Source organism: Canis lupus, chromosome 8, assembly GCF_003254725.2.
Source record: "Canis lupus dingo isolate Sandy chromosome 8, ASM325472v2, whole genome shotgun sequence".
Taxonomy (NCBI): domain Eukaryota; kingdom Metazoa; phylum Chordata; class Mammalia; order Carnivora; family Canidae; genus Canis; species Canis lupus.
Window position 1 is genome coordinate 51,549,846 of NC_064250.1, and position 15,367 is coordinate 51,565,212.

General features: G+C 38.4%; 1 protein-coding gene across 20 annotated transcripts in view; it reads left to right on the plus strand.

The window, feature by feature from the left end:
• Positions 1–15,367, plus strand: part of NRXN3 (neurexin 3) — a 1,528,419-nt gene that overhangs the window by 576,496 nt on the left and 936,556 nt on the right. For all 20 annotated transcript variants that reach the window (XM_049113340.1, XM_049113345.1, XM_025442408.3 and 17 more), the window contains one exon: positions 9,514–9,717. In XM_049113340.1, coding sequence (XP_048969297.1) covers positions 9,514–9,717 — 204 coding nt within the window. The remainder of the gene's footprint in view (positions 1–9,513; positions 9,718–15,367) is intronic.

Sequence of the window (15,367 nt, forward strand, 5' to 3'; positions counted from 1 at the left end):
TTTCCCAAGAATGCAGGCCCATAAGAGGTGGAATTGGGAGTGGAACATGGGTCTCCTGACACCTAGGTTCTTTCTGCTGACCAGTGCTACTTCTGATATGGGAGTATCCTCACATGAAAGCGATGGACCATCTCTAGACATCAGGGGAATTAAATCACACATGTGTGCACATACATATGTAACATTCATTAAACACCCTTTAATAAGGTGTATGGATATTTTTCACATTTATGCTTCAGGCTTCACCTTTATGATGGATTCCTTTTTACAACTCATTCTCTACCCTTCTCCACTCGGCTTTGAACCATGGAAGGTTATCTTATATGGATTGCATTAACAGACTTCTTTGTCCTCTGTATGCCAGTTAAGTTTCACCAATGGGAAGCACACAAGAAGGATGAGAAAGAACAATGACAGTGAAGTCTGAATTTTTAATTTTCTGTCCCTCTCCCTGTGAAATGACTACCAACTGGTCCTTTGACCTAAGGTCATAGCTCTTGTGAGACACTCCTAACTCACTCCTTCTCTTCCTCAGAGTTTTGGGAATTGACTTTTCCCTTGCTTTATCAGACCAAAGAGAGTAATGGATGTCTACTCCTAATAGCTTTGAATACCACATTACCCCTTGGAAGGTTCACTATGCCTTACCTATACCTTTATAAATATTTACCTTTATTAAACCTTCATAAAATGGCACAATTCGGGTGGGCTGTCTCTTTGCTCTTAGTATCTTGACTGATTCAGTTTTATAATTATACATGTTATAGATGGGGAGACTGAGGCCCAAGAATGCATCACAGTTAAATAATATGAAGATCTAGGATTTCACCTCATTATTCTAAGTCCAAGCTTATACACTCATAGTGACAGCACACTGAACAATGATTCTGAATAGGGAGACTAACCTATATGTGTAATTACAACTCTGCACAATAGAGCTTTCTTGAGTGGACTCAGAGATCGACTCTCAGAAACATACCACCGTTCTTTATAAATGTTATGTTTTGAAATTTCATAACACGTTTGCAAGATGGAGCAATAGCAATAGTGTCTGGAAGAAAATTGAATAAGATTGCATCTAGTCTCTCACCACACTGTTCTGTCTTCCCTGTACCATCAGTTAGCCTGAAAAGCAAGTCTGATCATGTCACTTCCTGCCTAAAACCACTCTATATTTACTAATATCAAAACTTTCTGTGATTATTTGGTCTCTTATAATGGACCCTCTACATATCTCTTTAGTCTTAACTTTCCTACCCCATCCAAATGCTTGAGCCTATATGGAACCACTATAGCGGTTCTCAGCTGGGGCAATTTTTTCCCCGAAGGGGCATTTGGCAATGTCTGGAGATAATTTTGGTTTTCATGACTAAAGGGAATGCCAGTGGCATCTAGTTGGTGGACACCATGGTTACTTCTAAACATCTTACAGTTCACAAGTCACCTTCCACACTTTAAAGTGTCAATATTGTTACATTTGAGAAATCTTGTTCTATATTAGGTACATTGAACTCCCCTTGACCATTTATCAGATGCTGTGATATATGATTTTATTCTATGCCCTTGTCAACTTTGACCCTGTACATATGCTGTTACCCCAGCTGGAATGCATTCCCACTCCTCCCTATGTTGTTCATTCTCTCTTATTCTCAAAACAAGTTATACCCCTCCTCCCTAACAACTCTAGGCAAATATATAGACACCTGAGCTGAGTTCCCACAGCACTTTGTTCATTATTTAGTATAACAATTTACCTGTTTGTGTCTCTAATTCCAGCTTATTATAAGCTTATTAAAGACAGCAGCCATGTTACTCCCCTCTCCATTTCAGGAATGTCTGGCACATATTAGATATTAATCATTGAATGAATGAGGAAATATTATTGCAAAGTGGTGAGATTTATCCTGACAAATTGTGTGATGTTTAATTTTTATAAATTAAGTTACATTTTAATTCAGTAGGAAAATTTGCTATTTAAGAAAAGCTGAATGAATTCTTTGGTTAAATAAACATTTTCTTAAAAACTGTAGATCTTTGGATGCCTGGGTGGCTCAGTGGTTGAACGTCTGCCTTTGGCTCAGGGCATGATTCCAGAGTTCTGGGATCAAGTCCCACATTGGGCTCCCTGACAGTGCCTATGTCTTTGCCTGTCTCTGTGTGTCTCTCATGAATAAATAAATAAAACCTTAAAAAATATATATAGAGAGCTTATGATAAACTGGAGTTCTTGTATCCCGTTACCTTTCTTCCTGCCTTCCTGTCTCCCTCCTTTCCTCCCTTCCTCTTTTCCTTCCTTCCACTAAAAAGTATGCACATATATACCTGCTTTTCTTAAAGTGAGAAATATCCATCAAATTTTTATTATAGCTTTACAGTGCTCTAGTTTGTTTGGGGGAAGAGAAGCCCATATGACTGTGTGTATTGGCAGCATTTTGAGAATGTGAAAGGTTAGTTCTTTTCAGCCTTGTCCACAAGAGGAAGGGTATTGCCCTATATCAATTTTGTTGATTCCCCAGAACTGTTGGCCACTGTTGGGTCTGCTCGGAGCTAGAGATTTATGTTGTTCCTGCTGCTGCAAAATACAGAATTAGAACCTGGCAGGCATTCCTGTATAAATTTGCACACTGTTTAAGATCAGCCCAGTTTGGGTGGAGAGGAAGCAATCTGTGTATTTGGGAGGTTTTGTCAGAATAAAACACACTTAAGGAGTGTGTAAGGCAAGTAGCTGCATGAATGAATAGGAGGATGTCTTGAAGGTACAAAAAGAAAAGACGATGTGGAGAGTGATTATTTAATGGTACTTTGTGTACACAGTTGGCCATGAAAGTATCAGTGAGAGGATGGTGGGGAAAAGATACCTGCCAGAAATACCCTCTCTCAAGTTAAACAAAAAAGAATATACCAGTTAAATAATCATTAGCCTCAAGTAAGGAAATAGGTATAACTCAGTGTCATAAATCTCAAAAAGTAGGAGAAAGATAAATGATTTGGAAGCAAAGCCAAGAGGAATGGCCAAGCAGAAGGAGGCTGCCAACTCTGCCTGTGTTCCTCAGATACTGTCTAGTTGATAAAAATATTGAAAATTATCCCTAATAACTTGATAGAGGGAAAAGAAATAGACTGGGTAGGTGTTCTAATCTGGTCCCACTTTTGAGTGAAGAGTAGTGGAAATGGCAGGGGGAGGGGTGGAATATGTATCACAGAAATAGACAGTGGGACTGGGAATAAAAAGATAAGTCACAAGGGGTCAATGGATCAGAAGTACTAATGCATCTCCTCCATTGCCTTGGGACACACTCTGTAACCAGGTGGGGGTGACTTCTCCTCCATATACTTAACAAAGCTTCAGAAATGAGAACACAGCCTTGGCAGCTAAACGAAAGTTATACAGTCTTGCCTGAGCTCTTCATCTCTCCTCTCATTTTGTTCCCATATTTTATCATCTCTGAAGTTACAGAAAATAACTATGTAGAACTAAAAATATGAAGCCTTTCAAATGTAGGTGGCTCTGGGAGTCAAGTCCCTGAACCTATGTCTGAACAGTTAGAAACTCTGGACAGAGTCACCTGAGTATGAGCAGGAAAGTCAATGACATGACAATGGAAGTGCAAAACAGCAGAAGAAATAAAGTAAAATAAAAATAAAGGAAGTGATATAGCCTAGAAAAGTCTAAGAATTTGGTCTTAAAGAAAATAAAGGACAGAAGAATTTTCTATGAGCTATATTCTGTAGCTCATTTGCAGTGTAGAATAACTTTAGAAATTTTAATGGCATAAGAATTCAAAGGAAAAATTTAAGACAAATGGACTGAGTGAAAGGAAAAAGGAGATTTTAGATGGAAGGGAGAAAAATGTGAGAGCCAAAACAATGCAGTCGCATAACTAAATTGGCAGAAGGGGCAACTCCCAAGTACTAGTCTCCTTCTGAACATGAAGCAAAATCTTACAGTCTCTGAACTGCAAAAGAAGTCTCCAATTCACATACATCTAACAGAGAAAGGATTAAAAATTTAACTGATTATAGAGACTTAACTATAATATTTAACCAATAAGGGCTTATACTGACCCAGAGACAACACCTAGGAAGGCAAGCTAAAAGATAAAAATGGGGAAATATTTGGGCAGGGAAATCAGAGCTGTCATACTGCCTGGAAAGTATAAATCACAAAATTCTTTCAGCCAAGGTGCTAAACAAATAAATAAATGGACAGACAACAGGAACCAGCCCTGTTGGTGGTAGGTGGGGATGTGAGGAGCAGTACCCAGACTTGCTACAGTCTATTACCTAAAATGTGCGGTTTTCAACAAAAAATTGTGAACCATGCATGGAAATGGGAAAGTGTGACCCCCACACAGAAATATATGTTGGCAATGGAAACTGCCTTTGAGGGGCTCCAGATGTTGGACTTAGCAGACAGTTTCCATGGAAGCTGTTATGTTAAATATGTTAAAAGGATTAAGGAAACTACAGTTAAAGAGAGGGAAAATAAGATAATAGTGATACATCAAAGAGGGAGTATTAATAAAGAGATACAAATGATATATTCTTTTCAACTTTAAAATTTCCATTTGGAGATTTTGTATACATAATACATAAATTTGGAATTAAGCAGTATAGAAACCCAAACAAAAAATTCACTAGAGGTGCCTCAACAGTGGATTTGAGTCAGCAGAAGAATCAGCAAACTTGAGATAGATCAATAGAGATTACATACAGTCTGAATAGGAGAATGAAAATGAAATGAAGGTAAATGAACGGAGTGCCAGAGAAATGTGGGGCACCTTTAAGTGTCCAACATATATAAGATAGGAGTACTGGAAAGAATGGAGAAGGGGACAGAAAAGAGTATTCAAAGAATTAATAACAGGAAATTCTCCCAATTTAATGAAAAACATGAATCTACACAACAAAGAAGCTGGATGGACTCTAAATAGGAAAATTACAAAGAGATTTACTTCCAGACCCATTATAATAAAACAGTTGAAAGCCAAAGATAAAGAAGAGATCTTGAAAGCAGCAAGAGGAAAATGACTTGTCACATACTAGGGCACTGCCATGAGATTAACAGTTGACATCTCTTCAGAACAGTGTAGGCCAGAGGCAACAAGATGACATTCAGTGTGCTGAAAGAAACAGAAATGTCAGCCACGATCTCTACATCTAACAGAGCTGTATTTTATTTTATTTTTAAAGATTTTATTTATTTATTCATGAAAGACACACAGAGAGAGGCAGAGACATAGGCAGAGGGAGAAGCAATCTCCCCGCAGGGAGCCCGATGCAGGACTTGATCCTAGGACCTTGAGATCATGACCTGAGCCAAAGGCAGGCAATCAATTACTGAGCTACCTGGATGCCCCCATGGCTGTATTTTAAAAGTAAGGGTGAAATAAAGACATTCCCAGGTAAACCCAAACAGAGAGTACACTGCTGGTATACCTGCCTTTTAAGAACTGCTCACTGCTTTTATTCTTCATGCTGAAAGGAAGTGACAGCAGACAGTAATTTGCATTTACATGAAAAAACAAAGAGCTCCAGTAAAGGTAATTATGAGGTAATGATAAAAGCATAATTACCCATTTCTTTTTCTTTTTTCTCTTAGCTGATTTAAAACACAATTGCATAAAACAATATCTATAAAATTGTATTGTTGGGCCTATAACATATAGAATTGTGATATATTTGACAATAAACCACAAATGAATGAAACTATATTAGAGAAAGGAAATGACACCAGATGGTAACTGGAATCTGCAAGAAGAAATGAAGTGAGACAGAAAAGGTAAATAATAAGCTTAATTAAAAAAAATACTCTATAAATATATTCGAGCTCTCTTTTCTTCTTAAGAAGACATATGTTTTTAGTTTTTCTTTAAAGTTTTAATTTATTTTACAGCAAGAGAGAGAGAGCGAGTGGGGGGAGGAGTAGAGGGAGAGAGAGAATCTCAGGCAGACTCCCCACTGAGTGTGAAGCCTGATGCTGGCTGGATTTCACAATCCTAAGATCATGACCCGAGCTGAAATTAAGTGGGTCACTAAACTGACTGGGTCACCCAGCTACCCCCAGAAGACTTGTTTTTAAAAAGCAATCATTATAACAGAGTATTGTTGAATTTGTGTGTATAGATATAATGTGAATAACAATAACAAAATAAGGAGTAAAGCTATGTAAGAGTAAAGTTTCTATGTTACAAGAATTAAGTGAGTATAAATATGAAGTATATTTTGATTAGATGTATATTGTAAGACCTATGGCAACCACTAAGAAATTAGGTCAAAAATGTAAAGAATCATTAAACAAATGAAATTTGTATGCTAGGAAATCTACACTTAAGATGAAAGGAGGGCAGCCCCAGTGACTTAGAAGTTTGGTGCCACCTTTGGCCCGGGGCATGATCCTGGAGACCCGGGATCAAGTTCCACGTCAGGCTCCCTGCATGGAGCCTGCTTCTCCCTCTGCCCTCCCCCCACCCTGATAAATAAATAAAATCTTTAAGATGAAAGGAGAGTAAATAAGGAAAGAGGAATAAAAGAGGGGAACTCTGTGAGTACCATTATGTGGGCCTCTTGTGACATGGTCTTAAAAAACTCAGTCATCCAACGTGTTTCAGATTGAATAACTTTCCTTATTAAGACTCATTTTCCCCCTCAACATATTACTCTTCATGGTGCTCCTTGCATTTGAAATCTTTTAAGCAAGTTAATAAGAATTCTAGGATGGATTTTTTTTTCAGCAGATTCCTATATTAAATTTTCTGCTTCATCACATTCCTCTTAAAAATATCAAGTTGATCATGGAGCACACAGAGCTGCACACAAAGATATACATTGAGATACACACTTTATTTTGTGCTATGAGCTGTTTAACTATATACTTATCTGAAATTTATTTGCTGGTACTACAAACATTGACATAAAGATATATTAACTTATACATATGTTCTGGTACTACACATATCCAGAGGGATAAAAGTGACCATTACATTTGGGTTCTATTTAAGTTGAGTACTTGAAAACAACCATTTCATGACTCACTGAATAATCTCTATTAAGAAGGAGTGTGTACATATGTATGGGTGTGTATAGTAGAAGGTATATAGTAATAATTAATAGTGTTCATAATTACAGAAACACAAAGCATTGTGCATATTCATATATAACATATTTAGAAATGTGTGTATTATCTGTTTATGTAATTTTTCATGTTCATAAATAACATATAGCTTTAAATAATGACATGCATGTATGACACACACATACATAAGAGCACCACACTCTACCATAAAGCATTATAGATGTGCTTTTAGTGCTTAGAAACATGGATATGCTCCTGGCATAGCCCTCTGACAATTTGGGAGAATGGTTAAGGGTATATCCACAAGAATCAAACTGTCAATGTTCACCTCCCTGTTTTGCCGCTTGTTAGCTGTGTGACCTGGTATCTATAAAATCTAATAATAATATTGTTTTCCTTGTGATGTTCTTATAAGCATTAAGTGTCTTAATGCATGTAAAGTTATAGAAAGCACCAGGCAAACATTAAGTGCTCAATAAATTCTAGCTATCACTTTTGATCTTCTTTGATTCTGCTCTTCCAGGAGATAAAATAGTTTCTTTCACATCTGGAACATGTGTTAAATTTAGATTATGTTTCCCATTTAAGCATAGATCTTCATAATATGTCTGTTATTGTGATAGTGTCTGCAACTGTTACACCTTTATTTGTGATCTTAGAATTTACAGATTGCAATGTGCAGCTATTAGCATGTCTTGAGTATTACCCAGGTGATGGTTGCTTCTTAGTATTGAGCAGGTGTGTTTATATTGCTTTTCATGGACCTTTTGTGTGTTGTGTAAATAGGGTGGTGATATGATGATGACATAGACTATCTTGAGTACCTTTATGTGGTTGGCCTGGTCTCTTTCTGTTCTGATTTCTTTTATACATGAGCATAGAAGATGTTTGTCTCTTTTGTTCACCATTATATCCACAACACCTAGAAGAGTGCCTGGTACATAATATCAGAAATGAATGCATTGTGCTATTTTACAAACTAAAACCATTCACCTACTTCCCAGTATCCACCCAAATCCACTGATTTTATTGTAATCTCAAATAACGGTTATATAACTACTTCTCAAAATATGATTGAAGCTTCTGTTAAATTGAATAGCTTGTTTTCGTCTGAGCATTTCCCTTCTTTTTTTTTCTTTATGTGTATAGAGATGCTATTTTATCTACTGACAAGTCTGATGCTGTCACCTCTTTCATTACAAACTAAGACCATCTCAGACTCTAACCCCTCTTCTCTGCTCACTTGCATACTACAGTCTCTCTCTCCTGAGGGCCCCTGGTTTTATTGATATATATTTTCTGGGTCATTTAATCACTTTTATAATAGTACAGTTGCTTTCACATGCCAACAGAGCAAGGACCTTTTAGGTTTCACTTTTGAACCCTCCATAGTACGTGTAGGTAGGAAGCAACTATTGGCAACAGCAAATATTTAATGAGAGCCTACTCAGTGCCAGATACTGAGCCCAGTGACAGGTTTGCTTCACAGCGATATGAATGATAGTCTCTTTCTGCCTTCTCTAAAAATATTTGTTAAATGAACAATGGAGCAAATTCACATTTTGAGCAGCATGGTGTTGCAGAACAGGCACTGGATTTGTACAGGACACACTGGCTTAAAATCCAGGATGTCTGACTTTGAGATGTTAACTGCCTCTTAGAGCCTTGGTTTTCTGTTTGAAATAGGAATAACAGATCTACATTGTAAGCATTGAGATAACATAATGGGGTGGAGTAGGGGCACTTCTAGCTGAAGTGCTTGGGCTAGAGAAGGCATCAAACAAAAGCGAGTTTCTTCCTTTCTCAGAAAAGTGCTATTTGAATAAAAGTAGAATTATTCATTCTCGGGTATCATTATCTTTTTGAGGTGGTGGTTCTAGCTCTGGTTCTGTAGATCTTCTTTGAATGAATCAAGCAAACTCTCACAGTGCCTGGCTACTAGGGGGTTTGGGACCAGGCTGGGCTATTGCTCTTTCCTCCTTCTGGAAATGTCTGTTTGTTTGCTGTGGTGATTATAAAATGCTTTCCTCCTATTCCTCATGAAATACTTCCTGGAGTCTAAGTTTTGTTTAACGTGTTTTTGTTTTGTCTATAGCATGTGGAATTAAATCACTACTATTTATGGGGGCATTTTCATGTTTGGAAAACATCTTCACATCCGTTATTTTGTTTGACACACTTGATAAGTCTGTGAGCATGACAGGGCAGGGACCAGTGCCATTGTATGCCTTTTAAAGGCAAGTAAGGAAATAGAACCTCAGAGTTTAAGTGGCCTTCCCAAGGTCACATACCTTAAAACTGGTAGCACTAGAGGTCTAATCAACACAAGTCACCTGGCTACGAATTTCATGCCCTCTCTACCCTACTCTCCTTACCCTGGAAGCAAAGGAAACTCTGATATCCTTCATCTTGACAGTCTCCTCCATTCTTCTTTGCAGAGGCGTCCATCTTGAGCTACGATGGCAGCATGTACATGAAGATCATCATGCCCATGGTCATGCACACCGAGGCAGAGGATGTGTCCTTCCGCTTCATGTCCCAGCGAGCTTATGGGCTGCTGGTGGCTACTACCTCCAGGGACTCTGCAGACACCCTGCGTTTGGAGCTGGATGGGGGGCGAGTCAAGCTCATGGTTAACTTAGGTATCGTATGAAGTACCCTCTGCCACTTTGTTTGGGCTTGTCTTCCCTTTCTTTTCTGATTTTCATTGGTTTGATTGAATTCTTTGTTTGTTTCTTAAAAATTAGCTGCTCACCTCTTGTTTAATAGACCAAGGATAAAACCCAACAGCAACAAACACCTTCTCCTTGTTTCTGCATGAGGTTTTGATGTCAATTTCTGGTTTCTGACAGTGGTGGTTTTTGTTTTTTCTTACTAGATTATTTATTTTTTAAGTTTCCTTTCTTGGTTTTTTGGAACCGTTTAGCTTTGTGTAAAACACGCTACTTTGGTCCATCTTTTGATCAATCACATTGCCATTAAGTCTAACTCCTTGGTCACCACTCAAAACAGTCAAAGCCGAGGGCAGAGATAAGACAGCAAGTGGAGGCAAAAGGGGAGGTTGGGGTTGGAAAGAGCTAAGCTTTGTGGGTAGAATGAGAGCTGCATTGTTTCTTTCTCCACAAATGGTAGTTCTGGTGGCACTGGTATCTCTTTCTACTTTCTCCTAAAGAGGAAGATGAGTCAGATTGTTTCTGTTGTCCCACTGGAAAAACAATTTTCTTAGTTTATAGAGTCTCTGACATGTGGAAGGAGAATGTAGCCCCTGATATGTATTCCCTTCTTCCTTCCTGACATTCTTACCCATCATCTAGCAGCTTTTATCAAGATTGTTATGCTACACTGTTAGTCACCAATTCCTCTGTCCCCCTCATGTAATACATATGAATTTTTCCTTAGTGTTGAAAAATTATGACAATCTCAAATTTGCAGCTTTATTGGGGGAGGATTTGTTCTTCCACTGTAATTACCTGTAATAGATACTCTGGAAACTCCCCTCCTGACAGCCTCACATTCACCCCTGCTACTGACCTTCTTGACCGGATTCTGATTGCTCTTCTATGGAGTATGGGAACCTCTTGATTTCTGGAAGGAAAGAAATCAATTTCATTTTTACTCAGTAGAAAGTCAGTGCCCTCTGTCAATAGGATGAGTGGTATGGCTGAGTCCAAGCTTTCTAAACCATGGGTTTGTTTGGGTATATAGCATATGTTCAGATATAGAGCTCCTTTATAAAGACTCCGGGGGAATGGCTTGTTAGAGGTGTGGGGAAGACATGACAGACAAATGTACCTGATACAAGACCATATAAAACCTTAGATGGCCTACTGGGAAGGTGGAGTTTGGAATCCATACCAGTCTTTCCTGCTGTCAGGTCAACTGGTCACACTTGGAAAATGCCTACACTACAATCCTAAAAATCTCTAGGACACAGAGGACTGTTTTGAGCAGTGGCTTTACTTGTCTTTTTTTTCTTCCAATTTGCAGCTTTTACAACACTATGCCCTTTATCTTTTCCAACCTCATTTGATTTCTATCGTCACTGTGTCTGTTGTTTTTTCTTTGGTTTGTGTATGTGTGTGTTTGGTTATTTTGGGTTTTGTTTTTCTTTTTGCTGATCTTTGTGTTCTTGAGTTTTCAGTCCTCCCCACCATCAGCCATGGTAAATCAAAAGATGGTATTCAACCCTTCAAAGGCCCAAAGCCTGCGGCCCGCATAGCAAACAGCCTTGAGAACAGAGTGTACTGAGCAGCCTGCAGGGGCTGGCATACCCCTGTCCCTCCCACCTTCCCTTCCTTACACCATCCTCCCCACCTCCAACAAACCAACAAAAGAGTGTATATGATCTAAAACCAACAACCCGTAGCTGATTGTTTTCTTCTCTGAAAAATAGCAGAAGAAATTTTTTAAAAAAAATTTAAAAACCCAAATAAACATAAAAACAAATATAACATCCTAAATAGTTCACAGAAAAAGATGAAGACAATTTTTAACTCTGCATCTATTTCAAAGTAAGAGAGAACCATATATATATATATATATATATAGATAGATAGATGATTAGCCCCATGGGATACCGGGAAAATATATACTATCTTTAAACAGAAAATATACTTTCCTTCTTAGACATTGTTTTGTAAAATGAGAAAGCCAATTGTGGTAGACCTAATATCTTAGAATAAATACAGGTGGGGGAAAGGTAAAAAGGGATGAGGAAGGAGATGGAGAGATTCTCTCTCTTACGCACATGTGCATACACACACACAGAGGCAGTTAATCAGAGTTGCCATGTGTATTCCTAGAAACATTATTTTTCTATATTAAACTCTGCCCCAAGTATGAGAGAAGTGCCTCTTTAAAAGACTGCTTTTGCCTTTTGACTCCTTTTAGCATACACTCAGTCTGTCTCCTCCGAGGTTGAGATATCTTAGGTAAAAGAGAGTTGGAGAGCACTGTGCTTTTCAGAAGCAACAGTGACTTCTTTTTTTCTCCTGAAGAGTATGGTTCACCAGAATGACTGGTTTGAATTTATTTACCTTTCTTTCAAACCTAACATGGATAACAAAACTGAAATTCCCTGTGCTTATATATACAAAACTCTTTACAGTCATGCTTTGTTTAAAGGTTCTCTTTCCCTTCCCTCCCCAAAATATACCCCTTGGAGAATGTTTTCTCCTTATTATGAGTTCATATTTACCTTTTTTGGTTATAGAAGAAAACGTCTCTAAGCAGGGTTTGCATTCATATTTATTCTATAAGAACTAACTTCAGATGATTATTTTGTTCACCATTTCAGTTGTGTGTCTTTTCTAACATATGCACAAATGATATTACAGTTTATTTCAAATTGGTCACACATATAAGCTTATATAAAGCCTAGTATATATTTCTCTGATATAATGCATCTATCTCCTAAATGTCAAGGAGATTAGGGTTTCCCACGGACCTTACTCTCTAAAGATAGCTAGAGGTGATAACAGCAGGCATGAGAAAGGTCCTACAATGCACAGCCCATTTTTGAAAATTGATAGATTGGCTATTTATCAATCATATTTTTATTCCTTACAATTATAGCATGTAATAATAATATTATTATATTTTAAAACTTTATTTCAGTCAGCCACTAATTTTTTGAGATAAACCAAGGAAGTGCTTTTATGTTTTCTTTTACAGATGTGAGACACAGAAAAAAGTGTTTGACTTTACAAAGCTAACATGAAAAGTTGATAGTGGAGCTGAGACTGGAACCCAGGTTTCTAAAATGCTAGATCAAAGTGGGTCATCTGTTATTTCCACAGGTCAATACTGTGGATCAATGATGTGGCAGTCTTGATGACTTCTAACTGCTTTCATGATGGTTACCTTTTAAACATGCACAGAAGGAATCTTTTTTCCTTAGTGCCTGGTTTGAATTGAGCCATAGAGCTGAAAAGTCAGTCAATATTGGCATCTCATTCATGACCCTTTCAAATCCTCAGCAGGATGCCAGCAAGCCTTCTTCAATGATGGATACTTATAGGGAGTGTCAAGCAGTTTGTTTAATTGTATTCAAATTCTCCAGATGTTCCATCTCTGGCAATAGGGACTTGCTGACGACTGTTTACAGTAACATGTTGAAGACACACAACTCCTAGACACATTCACCTCCTCCATGCTTTCAACCCAAAGCTTATTAACCTACAAAATAATAATCTCCCATTTACTAAAATTAAACCAAAACAACCGTAATTTAAACAGAATGAACAGCACATATACAGACTCAGATACCTTGCCAAGGCTACGGCAGAGATAGAACTTTGGCTGCCACTCAAGATAGATCTAAAGGAAGCTTTCCCAGCCAATTCCCCAGATTCACTTTTCATCAAAAAATACCTCCTCCCTATCAAGACTACCCTCCCAGAGCCTATGAACAAGGCACTGGGTAGATAATTTTTTTCTCGAACCACTTATTCCTCAGGTAAAGTATCAAAATAATTTCTCATTTCTCGACTTAACCAGTTGTCTACCGTCTGGAAAGCTCTAATTCCTCACACTGGTTTAGAGACACCATTCAGTTCATGGAACCATTTGAGTGAACCCAGCACTTCCCCCTAGACCAGGTCCTTGTCTAAAAATAAGATCCTTAACAGCATAGAAACGAAGGAAGACAGCCACTTCTTGTTTATAGTTCTCAGGTTTGGGGCTTTCGGCCCCCTCTCCCTCCTCCCTTCTCTCGTAAGCATGCCAGCACACCTGTTTCCCATGTCTTCATAATACATCAGGAAGGGGTATTTCTCCAGCTTTGGCTGATGGTAGGTGCAACCAGTAGCTGAAGCCCCACCCCTTCCTCCCTACTTGCCCTCCCCGTTCCCAGTCCTCACCAGGGGCATGGCCTCTTCTGTTTGGTGATCGTACCAGTTGCTCCAGGGCTGTTTGCTCCCACTTTTCTGTTGCGGTTGACGACACATGACAAACCTAACCGCACGAAACCAAACCCAGATTTTTCTCAAGAGATGTTCTTCTGGGGAACAAATAAGCGTCCTGCCTCCTTCCTCAGAATGCTTGGGTGTTCTATATTTCTCCTATCTGGATTTCCATAGTTTCATTCTGCCCTGTCTTTTGCCACTGTTTCCTCTTTCACCTGGTAACTTAAAATGGTTTACTTTGGGAGATTCAAATGGTGGCATTATCCTTGACGAGTCCTCCAAAACTTTTGGGTCTGCTTTAGGCAGAGGAGCTCAGTTTCTAACTGTATTTTTTCCTGTGACTTTTTTTTCCTTTTCTTGTCTTACGCCTACGTGTTAGTATCCAGCTTTAAACAAATTCTTTTTGGAATTCCCACCATGATAAATCAAATTTAACTTCAACTGGACAACTTTGTTAACAACTAATCTGAGACCTTTTTTAACCGTTCTATCTAATCCCCTACTAGTAATCATTTACTCTACTCTAGACCTTTTGTGCTGGGTGTCCATGACTCTAAACAGATATTAATAAAGGATAGAAACTCAGATCTCTGGCATTGGATATCCTGTGTGATTACCAGCGCTGGAAAATTAGCCACCCTTTCCCCCTCTTTTTCCCATTAAAAAATATAAAAACAAAGAATTTTCTTCCCTTTAAATGCAGAATTACCGAGTGAAATAGGTAGGATATCAAAGGTACCTGAGACCTCCTCCCCATATACCTGTCTCGCCTTCTCCTGGAATGCTGTAGGCACTTGATTTAGTCTGAGCATTCAGGCAGGAAGACGGAGATCGGCTTCATGAGTGGGTTGGTCTAGGAGCCTTTGAAACAATAGCAGAGAACCCAGTCAATTGTGATAATATCATGCAGCTCCTTTTACCCTACACCCAACCCCACCTCTCTAAAATCTGGGATGGGTGTTTGTGCGGTTAGCTGTTTGCAAGTGGCCATTTTATGACAGGAAATGACCAGGTGGTATTAACCCTTTCCTTTCCTTATCTCTAGGGATAATGGCAAGTCTGCCTACGCAAATTTCTGTAGCATCTGGGGCCCAAGTAAAGAGGGTGGAGGGAGTTTGTTTTTAGAAAAAGAGAAAGGGTTAAATACTACACTGAGAAACTTCATGGACAGACTTCTTTAAAAAAATAAACAATGTGTCAGATTGGTAATATATCTTTGGAATACTAATGCAAAATTGTGTTGATGCTACTTTTAAAGACAAATTTTAAGAAAATCATTGGGGGAAATAGAATATAACCTGCATCTGGTGGTGAAATTTTTGCATAATTTTCCAAGTTGAACAAAATTAACATTTCAAAGTTCAGGATTGAAATGCTTTATATAAAT